An 18,569-nucleotide genomic window follows, 5' to 3' on the forward strand; every position below is an offset into this window, starting at 1 on the left:
TGCCACTCACCCTTCCTCTAAGTTCTGTATTCACAGAGGGCAGCACCACCCTCTTCCAGACCTGGAATTGCTCACTTGAGCCCATGATCACCCAGGCTGATCAAGCATGGGCCATGGTGCCAGGCCCTAGGGATGTGACAAGAAGGCAGCCACACAGCCTCCATCCTGTGGGACTTCTGTCTGCTGCAGGGGACAGTCACAGGATTAAGTAAACAGATGAACAGGGTCATCCCAGGTCACAGAAAATGCCATGGTCCCAGGGCATGGGGAGGGCGTGCCCAGGTAGAGTCTGGAGGCAGGAAGATCTGTCCTGGAGGAGAACAGCAGGGATGGGAGGAGCCTGGGACAGGCTTGGAGCCTGTCAGGCAGAATGCTTCAGCCTAGGGCTCAGGGGTTCAAGGGAAAGGACGTCTAGGTTCTTTGACTGGACTACCAATTAAATTGACACACGATAGATGAACAGGAGGAAGCAGAGTCCAATGAAAACAAGCTCAGAAACAGCATCTGATAGTGGGCATGGTGGCACACACCTGTGATCCCTGTACTTGGGAGGCTGAGACAGGAGAATCTGGCTGGGGCTATAGATTGGAGGTAGAATGCTTCTGGGTTCAATCCCAAGTAACCCCCCATCATACACACACACAAAGTAAAGAAATAGTGTCTGATGACTGATGTTACAGAAGGGGATAGGGATACTGGGCATGGTGGTACATGCTGGTAATCCCCGTACAGGGGATCACAAGTTCAAGGCCAGCCTCAGCCATTTAGCGAGAACCTTAGCAACTTAGTAAATAAATCGCTGGGAAGATGGCGGCAGCCATGGTCGCCTTGGTGACCGAGGCTGTAGCAACAATAGCTGGGAGTGGTCAAATAGGACAGGTATTCCTCTGAAAAACCCTGGACATCAGATTCTGGTTTAATATCTGATTGGGACAATATATAGAGACATTTATAGCCATGACTTCCTAACTAAAATATAAGAAAGAAGAGACGGACCAAGGTGGTGGAGACGGCGGCGGCAGCAATGGCCAGTATTTGAGCCAATCCAACCCACCTTGAACTGTTGGAGAAATCTCCCCCAAGAAAGACTGCTCCTGCTCCATGTGCTGAGGAATTATGGATAATATACTATGTAAGAAAAATGCTCAGAAGGAGGGCCAAGATGGCGGCAGTGGCAACGGCCAGTATTGGGGAGAGGCAGGTAAATTCATTCTAATCCACCCTTAACTTTTGAGGAAATTTCCCTGAAAGTAGACTGTACCTGCCCCACATGCTCAGGAACTTTGGACAACATATTATGTAAGAAAAATGTTTGGGGCGTGTCAGATGGAGCCCCACATTAGTCGGATTGGCCGGTGCCACGCATCCCAGGAGTCAAGGGTTCTCCTGGCCGCCACGCTCCTCTGCGCAGTGCTGGGGCTGGGTGAGCTCGGAGCAGCAGAACCCACTCTCTTTGGTGAAGCTGAGGGCCTCCGCTCTTGGCGGGGAGATAAAACACATTGCTACTAAGTACTTAGGCCCCCAACTCCTGAAAAAGCTACATACTGTTTTCTTTTATTAAAAAATATTGAAGAGGGAGGAAGATGGTGGCGGTTGCAGTTGCAGCTGCAGTGGCAACCCTGACCGTAGTGGTGATGGTTAGCAGCAGCTGAATAGGATATGCATCCCCCTGAGAAACCCTGGACAACAGATTTTGATTTAATAGCTGAATGGGACAACACAGAAACATTTCCAGTCATCACATCCTATCTGAAATATAGGAGAGAGAGTGGAAAATGGCAGAATTAGAGGCAAGACTGCAGCGCGGCGCCCGCCACTGCAAGAAAAATGATTTTTGGAGGGATATCCCAGAAGAAGTCAGAAAGCAGACTGCTCCTGCCACACATGCACAGGAATACTTCACAACAACATACTCTAGGAGAGACCAAGAAGGTGGCGGCGGCGGCCAGTGTTCAGGAGAGGCAGACAGATCCAACCAAATCCACCTTGAATTTTTTAAGAAATCTCTCCAAAAGTAGACTGTTCCTGCCCCACATCGCAGGAACTCTGGACAACATGCTATGTAAGAAAAAATTTTGTGGAGACGGACCAAAATGGCAGTAGCGGCGGCGGCCAGTATTTGGGAGAGGCAGAGAGATCCAATTCAATCCACCTTGAATTTTTGAAAATATCTCCCCAAAAGTAGACTGTTCTTGCTGCACATGTGCAGGAATTCTGGACAACATACTATGTAAGAAAAATGTCTGGGGCAAGTTGGAGGGAGCCCTGCCCGTATTTCTGGGCTAATTCGCTGTGCCAGGTGTCCCAGGAGACCTCAGCTCATGGCCGCTGTGCTCCTCTGCACTGCGCTGGGGGTCAGGGTGTGCTTGGAGCAGCAGATCCCGCTCTCCATGGTGAGGTTATGAACCTCCACTTTCAGTGGGGAGATAAAATCCACTGCTGCTAGGGAATTGGGCTCTCAACTTCTGCAAGTGACACATGTTGTTTTCATATATATATATATATATATATATATATATATATATATATATATATATATATATATATATATATATGTACACACACCTCTGTAAACGTCATACCCACAGTGACAGTAACCAGAGCCTGCTGTGTGCAAGGCCTGGTCTGGAGTCAGAAAACCGGGCACGGAGCCTGCCACAGGGTGAGGCCAGGTCTGGGGCCAGTGGGCCGGGCCCGGAGCCTGTTGTGAGGCAGGCCTGGAACTGGGGCCTGCTTCACAGCAAAGGGCCAGCAGATTTTTTCAACATGTATCCAGGAAGCAATAGAAGCTGCTGCTGCCTCACCTAATCTCTCAGCAGATTTCCAGACCCAAGTGATCTCTATTAAAAAAAAAAAAAATTGGTTGTGAGTGGATCATCCTGCCAAAGTTACTCACCTTCTGGCTTTCAGGTTTTCAGTAAGTGGGAATAAGGTGGAGAAATAGAAGCTCTAATACATTGTTGGCGGGATTGCAAGTTGGTGCAACCACTTTGGAGAACAGTATAGAAGATCCTCAGAAGGAAAACGAACTTACCATATGATCCAGTGATACCACCTCTGGGTATCTACCAAAAAGAATGAAAACCAAAATACCAAACTAATACATGAACAACCATGTTCATAGCTGCACAGTTCACCATTGCCAAACTGGAACCAGCCAAGATGTCCTTCAACGAATGAGTGGATTTCAAAACTATGGGATATGTACACAATGGAACTTTGCCCAGCAATAGGGAGAACAAAATATGGCATTTACAGTGAAATGTCACAAAAAAAAGAAATCAGATGCTTTTCTTAATGTGCAAAATATTAGGGAGAAATGGGTAACAGGAGGAACTCTAGATGAAGAAGGGACTCTATAGAGGAGCAATGAAGGTGACATATCTGAGGGGATAAGAGGGAGGATAAGGGAAACTCTTTAAAGCTCATGATGTACTTAAACATCAAAGTCAGTCAGGAAGCCAAGCTTGGATAGGAAGGAGGGGGAGAGAAGGGGTTAGAGATTGGGTAGGGGCTGATGGGGTGATGTTGCATGTATTTCTCCACAAGTTGTTTTTTTTTTTTTATCCCATTGAGATGTATAACTACAATGCACCAATAAAAATTTATTAAAAATAATTTAAAAAATAAATTAAGGGTTGTAATATTGTAGTAGAGCTATTCTAACATAGTGCCAATGAGGCTGCTGGACCTCAGACACATTGTACGACAGGCACATTTACTGTTTTATTATATGTATTTCTGTTTGTTTGTTTTGCAGTTCTGGGATTTGTATCAAGGGGAGCTCTAAGTACCAAAAAAAATTCAGACAAGATCCCCACATTGTGTCGCATTGCCGTTGTAGTCTTGGTGCACCCTCTCCTGTGTTTTTGGTCTTGTGCCTTTGACTTACTGCACAGCTTGGTCACTTGGAGTCGCTGCATTCAGGGATGATTTCTCCTTCCTCCCTCTCAATTTCATAAAATCTGGAAGTTAGTGTAATGACTTCATTAAAGTCAAGTTTAACTTTTTTTTGGCAAGTATACACTAAACAATAAGAGGAATTAAACTGGATGTGGTAGTGCACACTTGTAATCCCAGTACTTGGGAGGCTGAGACAGGAGGATCTGGGTTCGTGGCCAGCCTCAGCTACTTAGTGAGGCTCTTTGTAACTCAGTGAGACCCTGTTTCAAACTAAGAAATAAAAAATAGGGCTGGGGTTGTAGTTCAGAGGTAGAATGCCCCTGGGTTTCATCCCCAGAACCACTAAGGAAAAAAAATGAGGAATTAAAAAAAATTTGTGGTATTGGGGATGGAACCCATAGGCATCTACCTCTGAGCTACACCCCCAGCCCTTTATTGTGTGTGGTATTAACAAGCTACACCTCTAGTCCAATTATTTATTTATTTATCTGTTTATTTATTTATTTTTATTTTTTATTTTTCTAGTACTGGGAATCGAGCCCAGGGGAATTCTACCTCCAAGCTATATCTTCAGCCCTTTTAAAAATTTTTTTGTTTTGAAACAGGGTCTCTCTCGGTTGATGAGTCTCACTACTTGCTGAGGCTGTCCTTGAACCTGTTATCCTCCTGTCTCAGCTTCCCAAGTACTGAGATTATAGGCGTGCAACACCACATCCAGTCTTATTTGTGTGTGTGTGTGTGTGTGTGTGTGTGTGTGTGTGTGTGTGTGTGTGTGTATGGTACTGGGGATGGAACTCAGGGGCATTCTACCTCTGAGCTACACACCCAGCCCTATTTTTTATTATTTAATTTGAAACAGGGTCTCACTAAGTTGCAAAGGAACCTCACTAAGTAGCTGAGGCTGGTTGCAAACCACAATCCTCCTGTCTCAGCCTCCCAAAAGCTGGGATTACAAGCTTACACCACCACGTCCAGCTCCCAGCCTTATTTTTCATTTGAAAAAGGGTCTCACTAGGTTGATGATTCTTGGTACTTGTTGAGGTTGACCTTGAACCTACAATCTTCCTGTTTCAGTCTCCCAAGTGCTGGGATTACAGGCATATGCCACTATGCCCAGCTTTCCATTTTATTTTTAATCTTGAAACAGGGGCTCTTAGAGTTGCAGAGAGCCTCACTAAGTTGCTGAGACTGGTCTTGAACCCGTGACCCTCCTGTCTCAGCCTCTCAAGTACTGGGATTACTTTATTTATTTTGGTACTGGGGATTGAACACAGGGGTATTCTAACTTTGAGCTATACCTCCAGCCCTATTTTACTTTTATTTTTTTGAAATGGGGTTTTGCTAAGTTGCAGAAGGCCTCACTAAATTGCTGAGACTGACCGAGAACCTGAGATTCTTTTGTCTCAACCTTCCAAGTACTGGAATTATAGACATGGCCACCACACCTCACTATTTTGCATGTATCTTCAGAGGTAGAGAAGGATTGTCAGTTTTCCTGTTACTGACTGCTCTTGTGAGATTTTGGTATCACTGTTGCACTGGCCCCATACAATGGTTAGAAACTGTTCTCTCCTTTTTACTCTCTAGAACAGTTTGTGTGAGATTGGTATTATTTCTTCAAATGTTTGAAAGATTTCATCAGTGATGACATCTGTGCCTAGAGTTCTTTCTAAAATTTTAGTAATGAACTAGATTCAGATTATATATTTATTCTTTTATTCTTTTGTCAGTTTGGGTAAATTTTATTTCAAGGAATTTGTTCATCTTACCTGAACTGATATAAGGCGAACATAATATTTTTTCATTATTATTTTGTGTATGTATGTCTATGTGGTACTGAGAATTGAACCTAGGGACATTCTCCTCTGAGCTACACCCAGCACTATTTTTAAACTTTTTTTTTTTTTTTTTTTTTTTTGTGGTACTGGGGGTAGAACCCAGAGGCTTTCTACCTCCGGGCTATACTCCCAGAACTTTTTTTTAATATTTTATTTGGAAACAGGGTCTCACTGAGTTGCTGAAAGCCTCACTAAGTAGCTGAGGCTGGCTTTGAACCCGTGCGATCCTCCTGTCTCAGCCTCCCAAGCGCAGGGATTACAAGCATGCGCCACCACGCCCGCTAAACTTTTATTTTGAAACAGGGTCTCACTAGGTTGATGAGAATCTCACTACTTGCTGAGGCTATCTTCAAACCTGTGATTCTCCTCCCAAGTACTGGGATTACAGGTGTGTACCACTATGCCTGGATCTTCATTATTTTTATTTTTTATTTTTTGTGGTGCTAGAGATTGAACCCAGGAGCCTCTGAACTACACCTCCAGCCCAACTCTTTTTTTTTTTTTTTTTTGCGGGTCTGGAGATGGAACCCAGGGGCATTTGACCTCCGAGCTACACCCCCTGTCCTATTTTTTTTTAGTATTCTTTATTTTGAAACTGAGTCTCACTGAGTTGCAGAGAGCCTCACTAAGTAGCCGAGGCCGTCTGTGAACCCTGATCCTCAAGTCTCATCCTCCCGAATGCTGAGATTACAAGCGTGCGCCACCATGCCCAGCTCTCCAGCCCAACTTTTAATCTTTATTTATTTATTTATTTATTTATTTATTTAGGGGGGTCTGGGGATGGAACCCAGGGGCATTTGACCTCCAAGCTATACCTCCTGCCCAATTTTTATTTTGAAACTGGGTCTCACTGAGTTGCGGAGGGCCTCACTAAGTAGCTGAGGCTGTCTGTGAACCGCGATCCTCCGGTCACAGCCTCCCAAATGCTGGGATTACAAGCATGCGCCACCACGCCCAGCTAATCTTTATTTTTGAAACAGGGTCTCACTAAGTTGTGGAGTGCCTCACTAAGTAGCTGAGGCTGTCCAGGAACCATGATCCTCCTGTCTCAGGCTCCCAAGTACTGGGATTACAGGCGTGCCCCACCATGCCAGTTTATTTTTATTTTCTAAATTAAAATTTGTGTGTGTGTGCTGGGAGTGGTGGCGCACGCTTGTAATTCCTGTGCTTGGGAGGTGGAGACAGGAGGATCCCGCAGGTTTGAAGCCAGCCTTGCTGTCTTAAGAGACCCTGTTTCCAAATAAAAATATAAAAATAGGTCTGGGAGTGTAGCCCGGAGGTAGAAGGATTTCCAGGAACCCCAGTACCACCAAAAAAATTGTGTGTGTGTGTGTGTGTGTGTGTGTGTGTGTGTGGTGCTAAGGATTGAGTCTAGAGACATCCTACCTCTGAGCTACACCCTAGTCCTATTTTATCATTTATTTGGAAACAGGGTCTTGCTAAGTTGCTGATGGCTCCCCTCAGTTACAGAGGCTGGCCTCCAACCTGTGTACCGCCTTTCTCAGCCTCCTAAATACTGGGATTACAGATGTGCACCACCATATCTGGCTATATATATATTTTCAGGTCTGGGGATGGAACCCCAAGGGCATTCGACCTCCAAGCTATACCCCTGCCCTAATTTTTATTCTTTATTTTGAAACAGGGTCTCACTAAGTTACAGAGTGGCTCACTAAGTAGCTGAGGCTGTCTGCAAACCGGGATCCTCTGGTCTCAGCCTCCCAAATGCTGTGATTACAAGCATACACCACACACCCGGTTTATTAATCTTCTTTTTTAAAAAAAAAAAAAAAAACTTTAGCCAGGCATGGTGGGCCACGCTTGTAATCCCAGTGCTTGGAAGGCTAAGATAGGAGGATTGAAGTTTCGAGGCCAGCCTCATATATGTGAGAATACTAATACCAGTCTCAACACCCTGTATGGGGAATATGGGTGGGGGGATGTGGAGGGCGCTGGAGAAAGGCCCGCCAAGTGCTGTGTGCATGTATGTCACCACCACATTGTGATGTGAGACTATAATGCACCAAAAAGTAAAACAAAAAAAAATTTATGTGTGTGTTTGGTACTAGGGACTGAATTCAGGGCCACTCTACCTCTGAGCTATATCCGTAACCCTATTTTATTTTTATTTTTAAATTTTATTTATTTATTTTTGTGGTACTGGGGTTCCTGGAAACCCTTCTAACTCTGGGCTACACTCCCAGACCTATTTTATATTTTTATTTGGAAACAGAGTCTCTTAAGACAGCAAGGCTGGCTTCGAACCTGCGTGATCCTTCTGTCTCCCCTCCCAAGCGCGGGGATTACAAGCATGCGCCACCACGCCCGGCACTTATTTTTATTTTGAAAGAGGGTCTTGCTAGGTTGATGAACCTCACTACTTGCTGAGGCCATCCTCAAACCGGAGGTCCTCAGCCTCAGTGTTCTAAGGCTGAGGCTTAAGTGTGGAGGCCTTCACTAAGTAGCTGAGGCTGACCGTGAACCTGCAATCCTCCTGTCTTAGCCTCCCAAGTACTGGGATTACAAGTGTGCGCTGCTACACCCAGCACTTGGGCCGTCATTTTTGAGGATGCATGTTTTGTCTGGGGTCACTCACGGAGAGGCACGGTCTCTCTGCAGTCCTTATAGTGTATCTAGACTTGGATTGAAGACTAGGCGGTGCGCATGCGCCGTGACAGGCATGGCAGGCGCGTGCGGGAGGCTGAGCAGGTGTGCTGGGATGTGCTTCTTCAGGGAGGTTCCTTGAGGAGGTGCTCTGGTGCTGGCAGCTTGCTTTAGGAGGGCATCCCAGGTTCGGGGTTAAACGCACTGGCGTTGGTCCTACTACCATGAGGAAAACATCCCGGGGTGGGTGAGGCTTTTGTCATCTGTAAAGCCAGGGATAATGATTCCACAGGCTCTCATGGAATAATGGGAAGTAGTGGCCCAGCCAGTCTCTTTCACCAAATCTTCCTTTTTGCTCACAGGCCTGGCCCTCACGGGTGCCTTCAACGTGGATGTAACCCGGCCCTGGGTCACAGCTGAGACAGGCACCCCTTTCCTGCTCAGCCCCCTTCTGCACCAAGACCCCAGCACCAACCAGACCTGGTGAGTGAGGCCGGCAGGCAGCAGGTCTGTGATGCACCCCAAAAAAGGCCTTGAGCCCCAGCCTACAGTCTGGGCAGAAACACCTGTCACCTTCAGGAGGGTACTCAGCAAGGAGCTGCAGGAGAGGCTGTGGTCCAGGCTGGCTGTGGAGTCTGCGGAACCTCGTCCCTCCCCTCACTCTGCTTCTCTGCCCTGTTGTCTGGGCAGGGAAGGGGAGCTTACATACTTTTTCTGTGTGTGGTGCTGGGAATTAAACCAGTTCTACCTCTGAGCTATTACTCCTGCCCCATTTTATATTTTGAAACAGGCTGATCTTGAACTTGTAACTCCTGTCTCAGCCTTCCAAATCCTGGGATTACAGGTGTACATCATTGCTCCTGGTTTAAAATCTACTTATTTATTTATTTATTTATTGTACTGAGGATGGAATGCAGGGGCATTCTACCTCTGAGCTACACCCCAGCCCTATTTTTTATTCTTTATTTTGAAACAGGGTCTCACTAAATTGCAGAGCACCTCACTAAACTGAGGCTGTCTGTGAACCTTATCCTTCTGTCTCAGCCTCTCAAATGCTGGGTGGGATTACAAGTGTGCTCCACTATGCCCAGCTTAAAATCTATTTTTGTGTGTGTGTGGTACTGGGGTTCCTGGAAGCCCTTCTACTTCCGGGCTACACTCCCAGACCTATTTTATACATTTTTTTATTTTTGGAAACAGGGTCTCTTAAACCAGCGTGTCTGGCTTCAAACCTGCGCAATCCTCCTGTCTCTGCCTCCCAAGCGTGGGGATTACAAGCGTGCGCCACCACGCCCGGCTTAAAATCTATTTTAAAAAGAAAGTACAGCTGGGCATGGTGGCACATACTTGTAATCCCCCGAGCTTGGGAGGCGAAGATAGGAGGATTGCGCAGGTTCGAAGCCAGCCTCTCTGGCTTAAGAGACCCTGTTTCCAAATAAAAATATAAAAAATAGGTGTCTGGGAGTGTAGCCCAGAGGTAGAAGGGTTTCCAGGAACCCCAGTACCATCAAAATAATAATAATAATAATAATAATAATAATAATAATAATAATAATAATAATTTACATAGGTGGGTGCGGTGGCTCACACTTGTAATCCCAGTACTTGGGAGGCTGAGACAGGAGGATTGCAGGTGTGAGGACAGTCTCAGCAAGTTGTGAGACTCTCATCAACCTAGTGAGACCCTGTTTCAAATAAAATAAGGCCAGGGGTGGTGGCACATGCTTGTAATCCCAGTACTTGGGAGACTGAGACAGGAGGATCGTAGATTCACAGCCAACCTCAGCTACATAGTGAGGTCCTCCACAATTTAATGAGAACCTGTTTCAAAATAAAGAATAAAGAGCCAGGTGTGAGGCTGAGACAGGAGAATTGCAGTTTAGTGGTTAGCCTCAGCTACTTAGTGAGGCTCCCAGCAACCTAGTGAGACCCTGTTTCAAAATAAGAAATAAAATTGGGCTGTAGGTGTGGCTTGAAGGTAGAATGCTTCTAGGTTCAATCCCCAGTACTGAAAAATAAAATAAATAGATAAATAAATAAATAAACAAAAATAGAGTAGAGTGTGGCTCAGAGGCAGAGTGCCCCTGGGTTCAGTCTCCAGTACTACACACACACACACACACACACACACACACACACACACACACACACACACAAATAAAGTCATGAAGGCTCTTTTGTTACTTATAAAAGTAACAAAATAGACAATTTGGAAAAGTAATATATAGACAATTTGGAAAGTAATTTTAAAGTCAAGGGAAAATTGAAAACAGGAGGCCCAGAAGCTAGTGTTAAGAGGCAGGCCGTGGTTCTGGTGATCTGGTGGGCAGCCTCACCGATGCTGAGCGACCTCAGCAAGGTGCACAGCCCTGAGCTTCGGTCTCCTCTCCACAGTGAAGCTGACGATTCACTGAACTTACAAGGTTGTTCCAGAGATAATGCATATGAAGGCTCCACACAGTTTTTGGAAAATAAGGCTCCAAACATTTTTATATATTATGAAAACATCATCCCTATCTACCTATCAAGCAAGCAAAAAGTATAAAATTGGAAGACACTGTGCAGGCAAGGATGTGGTGAGACAGGGTTGTGGGGTGTCACCACCTTGGAGGGCAGTATCTCCATATCTGGTAAAGTTGAGGATGCACGTGGCCTTGGACTCTGTGGTTGCACCTCAGACACCAACCTTAGAAAAAATCTCATGCCCTCCCCCATTTTTAAAATGGGGGTACTTGACATAAAATCCAGGGCCTCATGTTCTCACCACATGCTGCACCACTGAGCTACACTCACAGCCCATGGTTTGTATGTGTGTATGTTTTGTTAGGAATAGAACCCAGGGCTTTCCAAATGCTAAGCACATGTTCTACTGCTGAGCTCTACCCTGGCCTTCACATGTAAAAATGTTGGTCGTAGAATTGCTGGTTATAACGAAAAACTAGAAATGGTCCTCATTGGGCAAATGGGAGAAACACATGAGATGCAGGTCAAGTGAGTGGAACGAGTGCAGGGGTTACTAACCCCATTCGACCTTGAAACACTGTGAGATGAAAAGGGCAGGTTGTGGAATTTTACATACCATGGCCATTTACCAGCAGATATGTATGGAGCAACTACTGTGTGCCAGGTCCTGAGGTAAGGCAGCAAGCTGAGCTAACAATGCCCTCCTAGGCTCAGGGAGCTATGTGTGGCCACTGGACATAATAAGCAAACACGTCAAATACAAATGCAGTGGTGATGGTGGTGTGCTGGATGGAGTAGGAGGTCTGCACTGAAAGGCTGTGACATCTGAGGCCTATTTCAATTTCCTGCTGTCACCAAGATGACTTTTATAGCTGTGTTGTTTTAAAACTGCATCTGGTCATGGTTTGTGTCCTGCCTGCCTGCATTTTGGTACTGGGGATTGAACCCAGGAACATTCTACCTCACCATTCTATCCCAGACCACTCATTCATTTATTTGTTTATTATTTATTTATGTCATATACAGGGAATTAAACTGAGAGGCATTCTACCTCCAGACTACACCCCCAACCCTTTTATAGACATTTTTTTTAATTTTATTTATTTTTCTGGTGGTTCTGGGGTTCCTGGAAACCCTTTTACCTCTAGGCTATACTCCCAGACACCCATTTTTTATATTTTTCTTTGGAAATAGGGTCTCTTAAGCCAGCGAGGTCGGCTTTGAGCCTGCTCTATCCTCCTGTCTCCGCCTCCCAAGTGTGGGGATTACAACTGTGTGCCACTACACCTGGCAAAATTTATTTTTAAAACAGGGTCAGCCGGGCGTGTGGTGCATGCTTGTAATCCCTGCGCTTGGGAGACTGAGACAGGAGGATTGCACAGGTTCACAGCCAGCTTCAGCTACTTAGGCTCTCAGCAACTTAGAGAGACCTTGTTTCCAAATAAAAAATATAAAATAGGTCAGGGCGTATAGCCCCAAGGTAGAAGGGCTTCCAGGAACCCCAGTACCACACACAAAAAAGAATAAAAAATAGGGCTAGGGCTATAGCTCAGAGGTAGAATGCCCCCTGGGTTCTATCCCCAGTAACACACACACACACACACACACACACACACAGTCTATGTTCACCAGGCACAGTAGTGCACACATGTAGCCCAGTACTTAGGAGGCTGAGACATGAGGGTTACAGGTTTGAGGCGAGCCTCAGCAACTTAGCAAAACCATTTCAAAATAAAAAATAAAATCATCTAGGAGTGTATCTTGGAGGTAGAATACCTCTGGGGGTTCAATCTGCAGCTTAAAAAGAAAGTCTAGGTTCATGGTGGTATTTTTTGGTACTTGGGATAGAACCCAGGGGCATTCTACCTCCAAGCTACACCCCCAGCATTTTATTTATTTATTTATTTATTTATTTATTTATTTATTTATTTATTTATTTGTTTGTTTGTTTGTGGTGCCAGGGATGAAACCCTGGGGCATTGAACTGCCAAGCTACACCCTCATTCCTAATTTTTTAAAAGTCTTTTTATTTATTTTTATTTTATTTAAAAAAAATTTTTTTTTTTGCAGGTTTGGGGATGGAACCCAGGGGCATTTGACCTCCAAGCTGCATCCTCTGCCCTATTTTTTATTCTTTATTTTTGAAACAGAGTCTCACTAAGTTGCGGAGGGCCTCACTAAGTAGCTGAGGCTGTCTGCAAACCGTGATCCTATGATCCTACGGTCTCAGCCTCCCGAAGGTTGGGATTACAAGCGTGTGCCACCACACCCAGCTCTTTTTATTTTTGGAAACAGTCTCACTGAGTTGTGAAGGGCCTAAGTTGCTGAGGCTGTCTATGAACCGCAATCCTCTGGTCTCCACCTCCTGAAAGCTGGGATTACAAGCGTGTGCTACCACGCCTGGCCTTGTTCTTTTTATTTATTTATTTATTTATTTATTTATTTATTTATTTATTTGTGCACTGTATTCATACATCATAGTGGGATACAAACTTTTGTAGACATACATGCACACATCGCCCAGTCAGCCCCCACCCGATCCCCACCCCATTCTCTCCCCATCCCTCCCTCCCATGCTTGGCTTAGTGGTTGACATCTAGTATTATAGCAATTTATCCAAAATTAAAAATGATAATCTCACATAACAGTTTCATTTGTCTGATACCAAGCTTTTGATGACTTAAAGATAACATTTCAATTTTTCTTTTTACTTTATTTCTTACCAAAGAATATTTTTTTTCTATTTTTTTAGGTGAAACTATCATATATTTATATATTTATTTTTCAGAAAAAAAATCTATCCTAATATGGAATATGGACTCTAGATACCCAAAACGATCTTGAAAAAGAACAAAGCTAGAAGATATATATTTTCTGATTTCAAACCATATAAAGCTACAATAATGGAAACAGTGTAGTACTATTCTAAAGGCATATATATAAACCATTGGAGTTAAATAAAAGCCTAGAGCTAAATTCTTCCCTATATTGTCAAGTTATTTTTGACAAGGTTTCCACAAACATTTGGTAGTGGAAATAATAATCTTTTAACTAAATATTGTTGAAAAATAATAATTACATGGAAAAGAATAAAATTGGACCCTTACCTAATCCCATATACAAATATTAGTCTTTTTTATTTTCTTTTTTATTTTCTTTTTATTTATTTATTTATTTATTTATTTATTTATTTATTTATTTTTATTGGTGCACTGTATTCATACATCAAAGTAGGATACATACTTTTGTAGACATACATGCACACTTTTCCCAGTCAGCCCCCACCCAATCCCCACCCCATTCTCTCCCTATCCCTCCCTCCCATGCTTGGCTTAGTAGTTGACATCTAGTATTATGGCAATTTATCTAAAATTAAAAATGATAATCTCACATAACAGTTTCATTTGTCTGATACCAAGCTTTTGATGACTTAAAGATAACATTTCAATATTTCTTTTTGCTTTCTTTCTTACCAGAGAATTTTTTTTCTATTTTTTAGGTGAAACTATCATATATTTATATATTTATTTTTCAGAAAAAAATCTATCCTAATATGGAATATGGACTCTAGGTACCCAAAACGATCTTGAAAAAGAACAAAGCTAGAAGATATATATTTTCTGATTTCAAACCATATAAAGCTACAATAATGGAAACAGTGTAGTACTATTCTAAAGGCATATATATAAACCATTGGAGTTAAATAAAAGCCTAGAGCTAAATTCTTCCCTATATTGTCAAGTTATTTTTGACAAGGATTCCACGAACATTTGGTGGTGGAAATATTAATCTTTTAACTAAATATTGTTAAAAAATAATAATTACATGGAAAAGAATAAAATTGGACCCTTACCTAATCCCATATACAAATATTAACTCAAAATAGATAAAAGACCTAAATATAAATCTTAAGACTATAAACTTTTAGGAGAAAATCTGGGTCATTAAACCTCACAACATTGAAATTGGCAGTGACTTCTTGGTTATGATTTCAATGGCACAGGCAACAGAAGAGTATACAAACTCCCTAAAAAATAAAAAAAATTGTATATCCAAAGACAATGTAAACAGAGTTAACAGTTACTAATAGAATGGGATAAAATATTTCCAATTGCTATATCTGAAGGTATATTAATATTCCAACTAGAAATCCTAAAAATTAACAACAATAAAGGCAAACAATACCATTTAGAGATAGGTAAAAGACTAACATAAATAATGAATCTCCACAGATAACCAATCTTAGTTGTCTGTTGGATGGAAAATCTTGTTTCTCTAGTTCTGGAGTGTGTTACCTATTTCTTCTTTGTAGTTAATCTCTTTGAGTATTTTCTCTAGTGCTGGTTTTGAAGACATAAATTCCTTCAGTTTCTGTTTGTCATGGAAGCTTCTTATTTCTCCATCTAATTTGATAGAAAGTTTTGCTGGGTAGGAAATTTTTGGCTGGAAGTTGTTTTCTTTCAGAGTTTGAAATATGTTACTCCAAGCCCTTCTGGCTCTCATGACTTGTTTTGGGAAGTCTGGAGTGATTCTAATTGGTTTGCCTCTGAATGTCACTTGGCCCTTTGCTTTTGTTGCCTTTAAGATTCTCTGCTTGGCTTCCACATTGGTCATTTTGACAATTATGTGGCGTGGGGATCCTCTTCTCCGATCCTGTCTAAAGGGAGTTCTATAAGTTTCCTGGACCTGTGTATCGACCTCTTGCTCTATGTCTGGAAAATTTTCTGCTATTACTTCCTTGAAGAGATTGTTGATCCCTTTGGTTTCACTTTCTTTTCCCTCCTCTATTCCAATTATTCTTAGGTTAGCTCTCTTAAAATGGGCCCATATTTCTTCAATATCAGATTCCTGCTGTCGGATATTTTTTTCTAGATTAGAAACTATGCGTTCATTTTTGGAATGATCATCTTCTAAGAGCGAGATTCTGTTCTCCATGTGTTCTAATCGGTTGTTTGTGCTTTGAATTGAGGCCTTTACTTCATTAATTGCATCCTTTATCTCTTTTTGGCTCTCTCTGAGTTCTTTTCGAAGCACCTCTATTATTTCTACAGTTATTTTCCTGATTTGATCTTCTAGAAATCTCTGATTTTCTGTTTTATCGGGTTCTGATGTTGTGGGGTTGTGGGCATTCATTGCTCCAGTATTATTCCTCTTTCCCATGATTTCGGATGTTTGTGCCTTCTCTGGGTTCTTCCCTTGGGTCACTATGACTTCACTTAAGGTGTTCTGGATCTCAAGTCAGTAGTATCTCAGACCTCACTACTCCTTTACTGGGTTGTATCACAGAGTCTCCAACCCAGAGAGTCGATAGAGGCTGCTTTAGACTGTGGGGGGTGCCAGGTTGCACATTCTCCTATGGTGTGATATCTCTGCCACCGCCACTCCCCCACTGGGTCAAGTCCCAGGGAGTACAGTACTGGGATTTCTCCACTGTGGCCCGCAATTTGACTCACTATTCTTGAGTACGTAGATGTAGCTGTACTGGACTCGGTGAATTCACTGCTGCTGTTGCCGGTGGCAATATGGCGCTGCTGCCACGCACTCGGCTGTGAGGCTGGCGTATTTTTTCTTGTCTGGTTTTGATTTCCACTCTGAGTCCCTGCAGTGTGTGCTGAGCTCAGCCACTGGGAGCTTTAGATGCTCTCTGCGCCGAAAGATCCCGCCTGGCTGTTCCGCAGCGGCTCACCTCGGCTTGCTGTGGCCGTCCGGTGAATTCGCCGCTGCCGCCGGCATATGGCGCTGCTGCCGCGTCCTCAGGCGTGAGGCCGGTGTATCTCCTCTGTGGCTCTGAGCTCTGTTCTCAGTCTGCTTTCTCTCTGGAGCCTGGTGATTTTTTTGTTTCACTGGTGATGGTGTTTTCTGGTTATGAAAGGCCCTGATTTTGTGGTAATGGAGATTGGTTGTTAGCGGGGCTCTTAAGCCCCACTTTTCTCGGTCGCCATCTTCCCGGAAGTCCTATTTTTTTGAAACAGGATCTCACTGAGTTGCAAAGGGCCTCACCAAGTAGTAGCTGAGGTTGTCCATGAACCACGATCTTCCTGTTCCAGCCTTTCAAATGCTGGAATTACAAGCGTGTGTTACTACACCCAGCTTTTGCTGTTTTTTTTAGATACAACTTTACTGGCAAGCCAGGTGTTGTGGTGCATACCTGTAATCCCAGTACTTGGGAGGCTGAGAAAGGAGGCTTGCAGGTTCAAGTCCAGTCTCAGCAACTTAGCGAGTATCTTAACAACCTACTGAGACCTTGTTTCAAAATAAAATTAAAATAGTGCTGGGGGTACAGTTCAGAGGTAGAATGCCCTTGGCATGCGCGCACACACACACACACACACACACACACACACACACACACACACTTTACTGTCATATACCACACAAAAATATGCCTGTGTTATAAATGTGGAGTTTGGCCAGGCATGGTTGTGCATGCTTGTAATTTCAGCATTTGGGAGGCTGAGACAAGAGGATTGCAGTTTGTGGACAGCCTCAGCTACTACTTAGCAAGACCCTTTGCAACTCAGTGAGACCCTGTTTCAAAATAAAGAATAAAAAATAGGGTTGGGGTGTAGCTTGGAGGTAGAATACCCCTGGGTTCCATCCCCAGTACCATACAAAAAAAAGCCCCCGAAACTCCGCACTCTCTTCCAGACACCCCTGTCAGCATCAGCCTCCCAACTCTGGCCTCTGTAGTTTAGCCTGCCTGGTTTTGAATTTCATATAAATGAGGCATTCAGTATATGCTGCTTGGCTTCTCCATTCAACATAAGGTCTTTGAACCTCATTCATGGTGTTCCTGAAGCTGTGGTGCTCATGCTCATTGCTAGGACTTTCCATTGTGTGGACATGTGGGCCATTTCTGTGTATTATTCCATTTGATGAATGTGTGTACTTATTTTCATGGGGCCTAAGAGAGGAGTGGAATTGCTGGGCCACGGGTATTCACTGCTCCACCTTTCAGTGTTCCAAAGGGTTTGTTCCAAATGGTTTGCAGTACATGAGCTGGTTTTAGTCCAAGTTATCTGTGATTCCTGCTCATTCCCCACATACTGGTTACCCCAGCCAGTCCCCCCCCCACCTCCAGACTTTAATGCCCCCCAGAACGCCGAAGCGCTAAGTAGGTGAGGGGTGTTGGTGTTGGAAGCTGCAGGTGCAGAGGGCTCTGAGTCCCCGAGGGGGGAGCCCAGCAGGCTTGTGAGCACCCCTGAACAGCTGGTGAAGTGGGGGCTGTGGGCTTTTGCACGCTTGAGGGGAGGATGTGGTGGAGGTGCTTATGGGTTTCTGCTGCAAACAATGGAGCCTGAGACCACGGACTGCTGCATGGGGCAGGAAATGCTGGGGTGGGCCGAGGGGGCCAGAGAGGGGGAACCGGCTGGGGCCCCGTGCATGTGAGGCAGCGAGGCCATCTCACTCCCTCATCTTCTTTCTCCCTAAAATAGACCAGGGCTGGTGGCACCGGGGCTTTGGCTGCCACAAGTGGTATGGAGTGGGATATGAAGATTCCCCTGGGGGACTTGGGAAGGGACCCTAAGAAAAGGGACAGGTTAGAGCTGGGAGGAGGCAGGACATGGACGAGGGGTGCTGAGGCTACTTCCAGCGCAGGGTGGAGCAGGGTCCCAGGGCTGCCAGTAGATGACTGGTCCTGTATCACAGATAGCCAGTCATCGTTTAGTTGGTTTGTCAGCCACCCAGTCGGGATCGTGGAGGTAAAAGGAGAGCAGAGGCCGCTCAGACTCCCCACAGACTCACACAACTGTGATGTGA

General features: G+C 44.2%; 1 protein-coding gene across 1 annotated transcript in view; it reads left to right on the forward strand.

Annotated features, from left to right (window-relative positions):
* Window positions 1-18,569, forward strand: part of ITGAE (integrin subunit alpha E) — a gene marked incomplete at both ends in the record, with an annotated part of 86,929 nt that overhangs the window by 18,688 nt on the left and 49,672 nt on the right. Inside the window, one exon of the mRNA XM_080713980.1 lies at window positions 8,708-8,828. Coding sequence (XP_080570106.1) covers window positions 8,708-8,828 — 121 coding nt within the window. The remainder of the gene's footprint in view (window positions 1-8,707; window positions 8,829-18,569) is intronic.

The sequence above is a fragment of the Muscardinus avellanarius genome (assembly GCF_963383645.1).
Source record: "Muscardinus avellanarius genome assembly, chromosome: 16".
NCBI lineage: Eukaryota > Metazoa > Chordata > Mammalia > Rodentia > Gliridae > Muscardinus > Muscardinus avellanarius.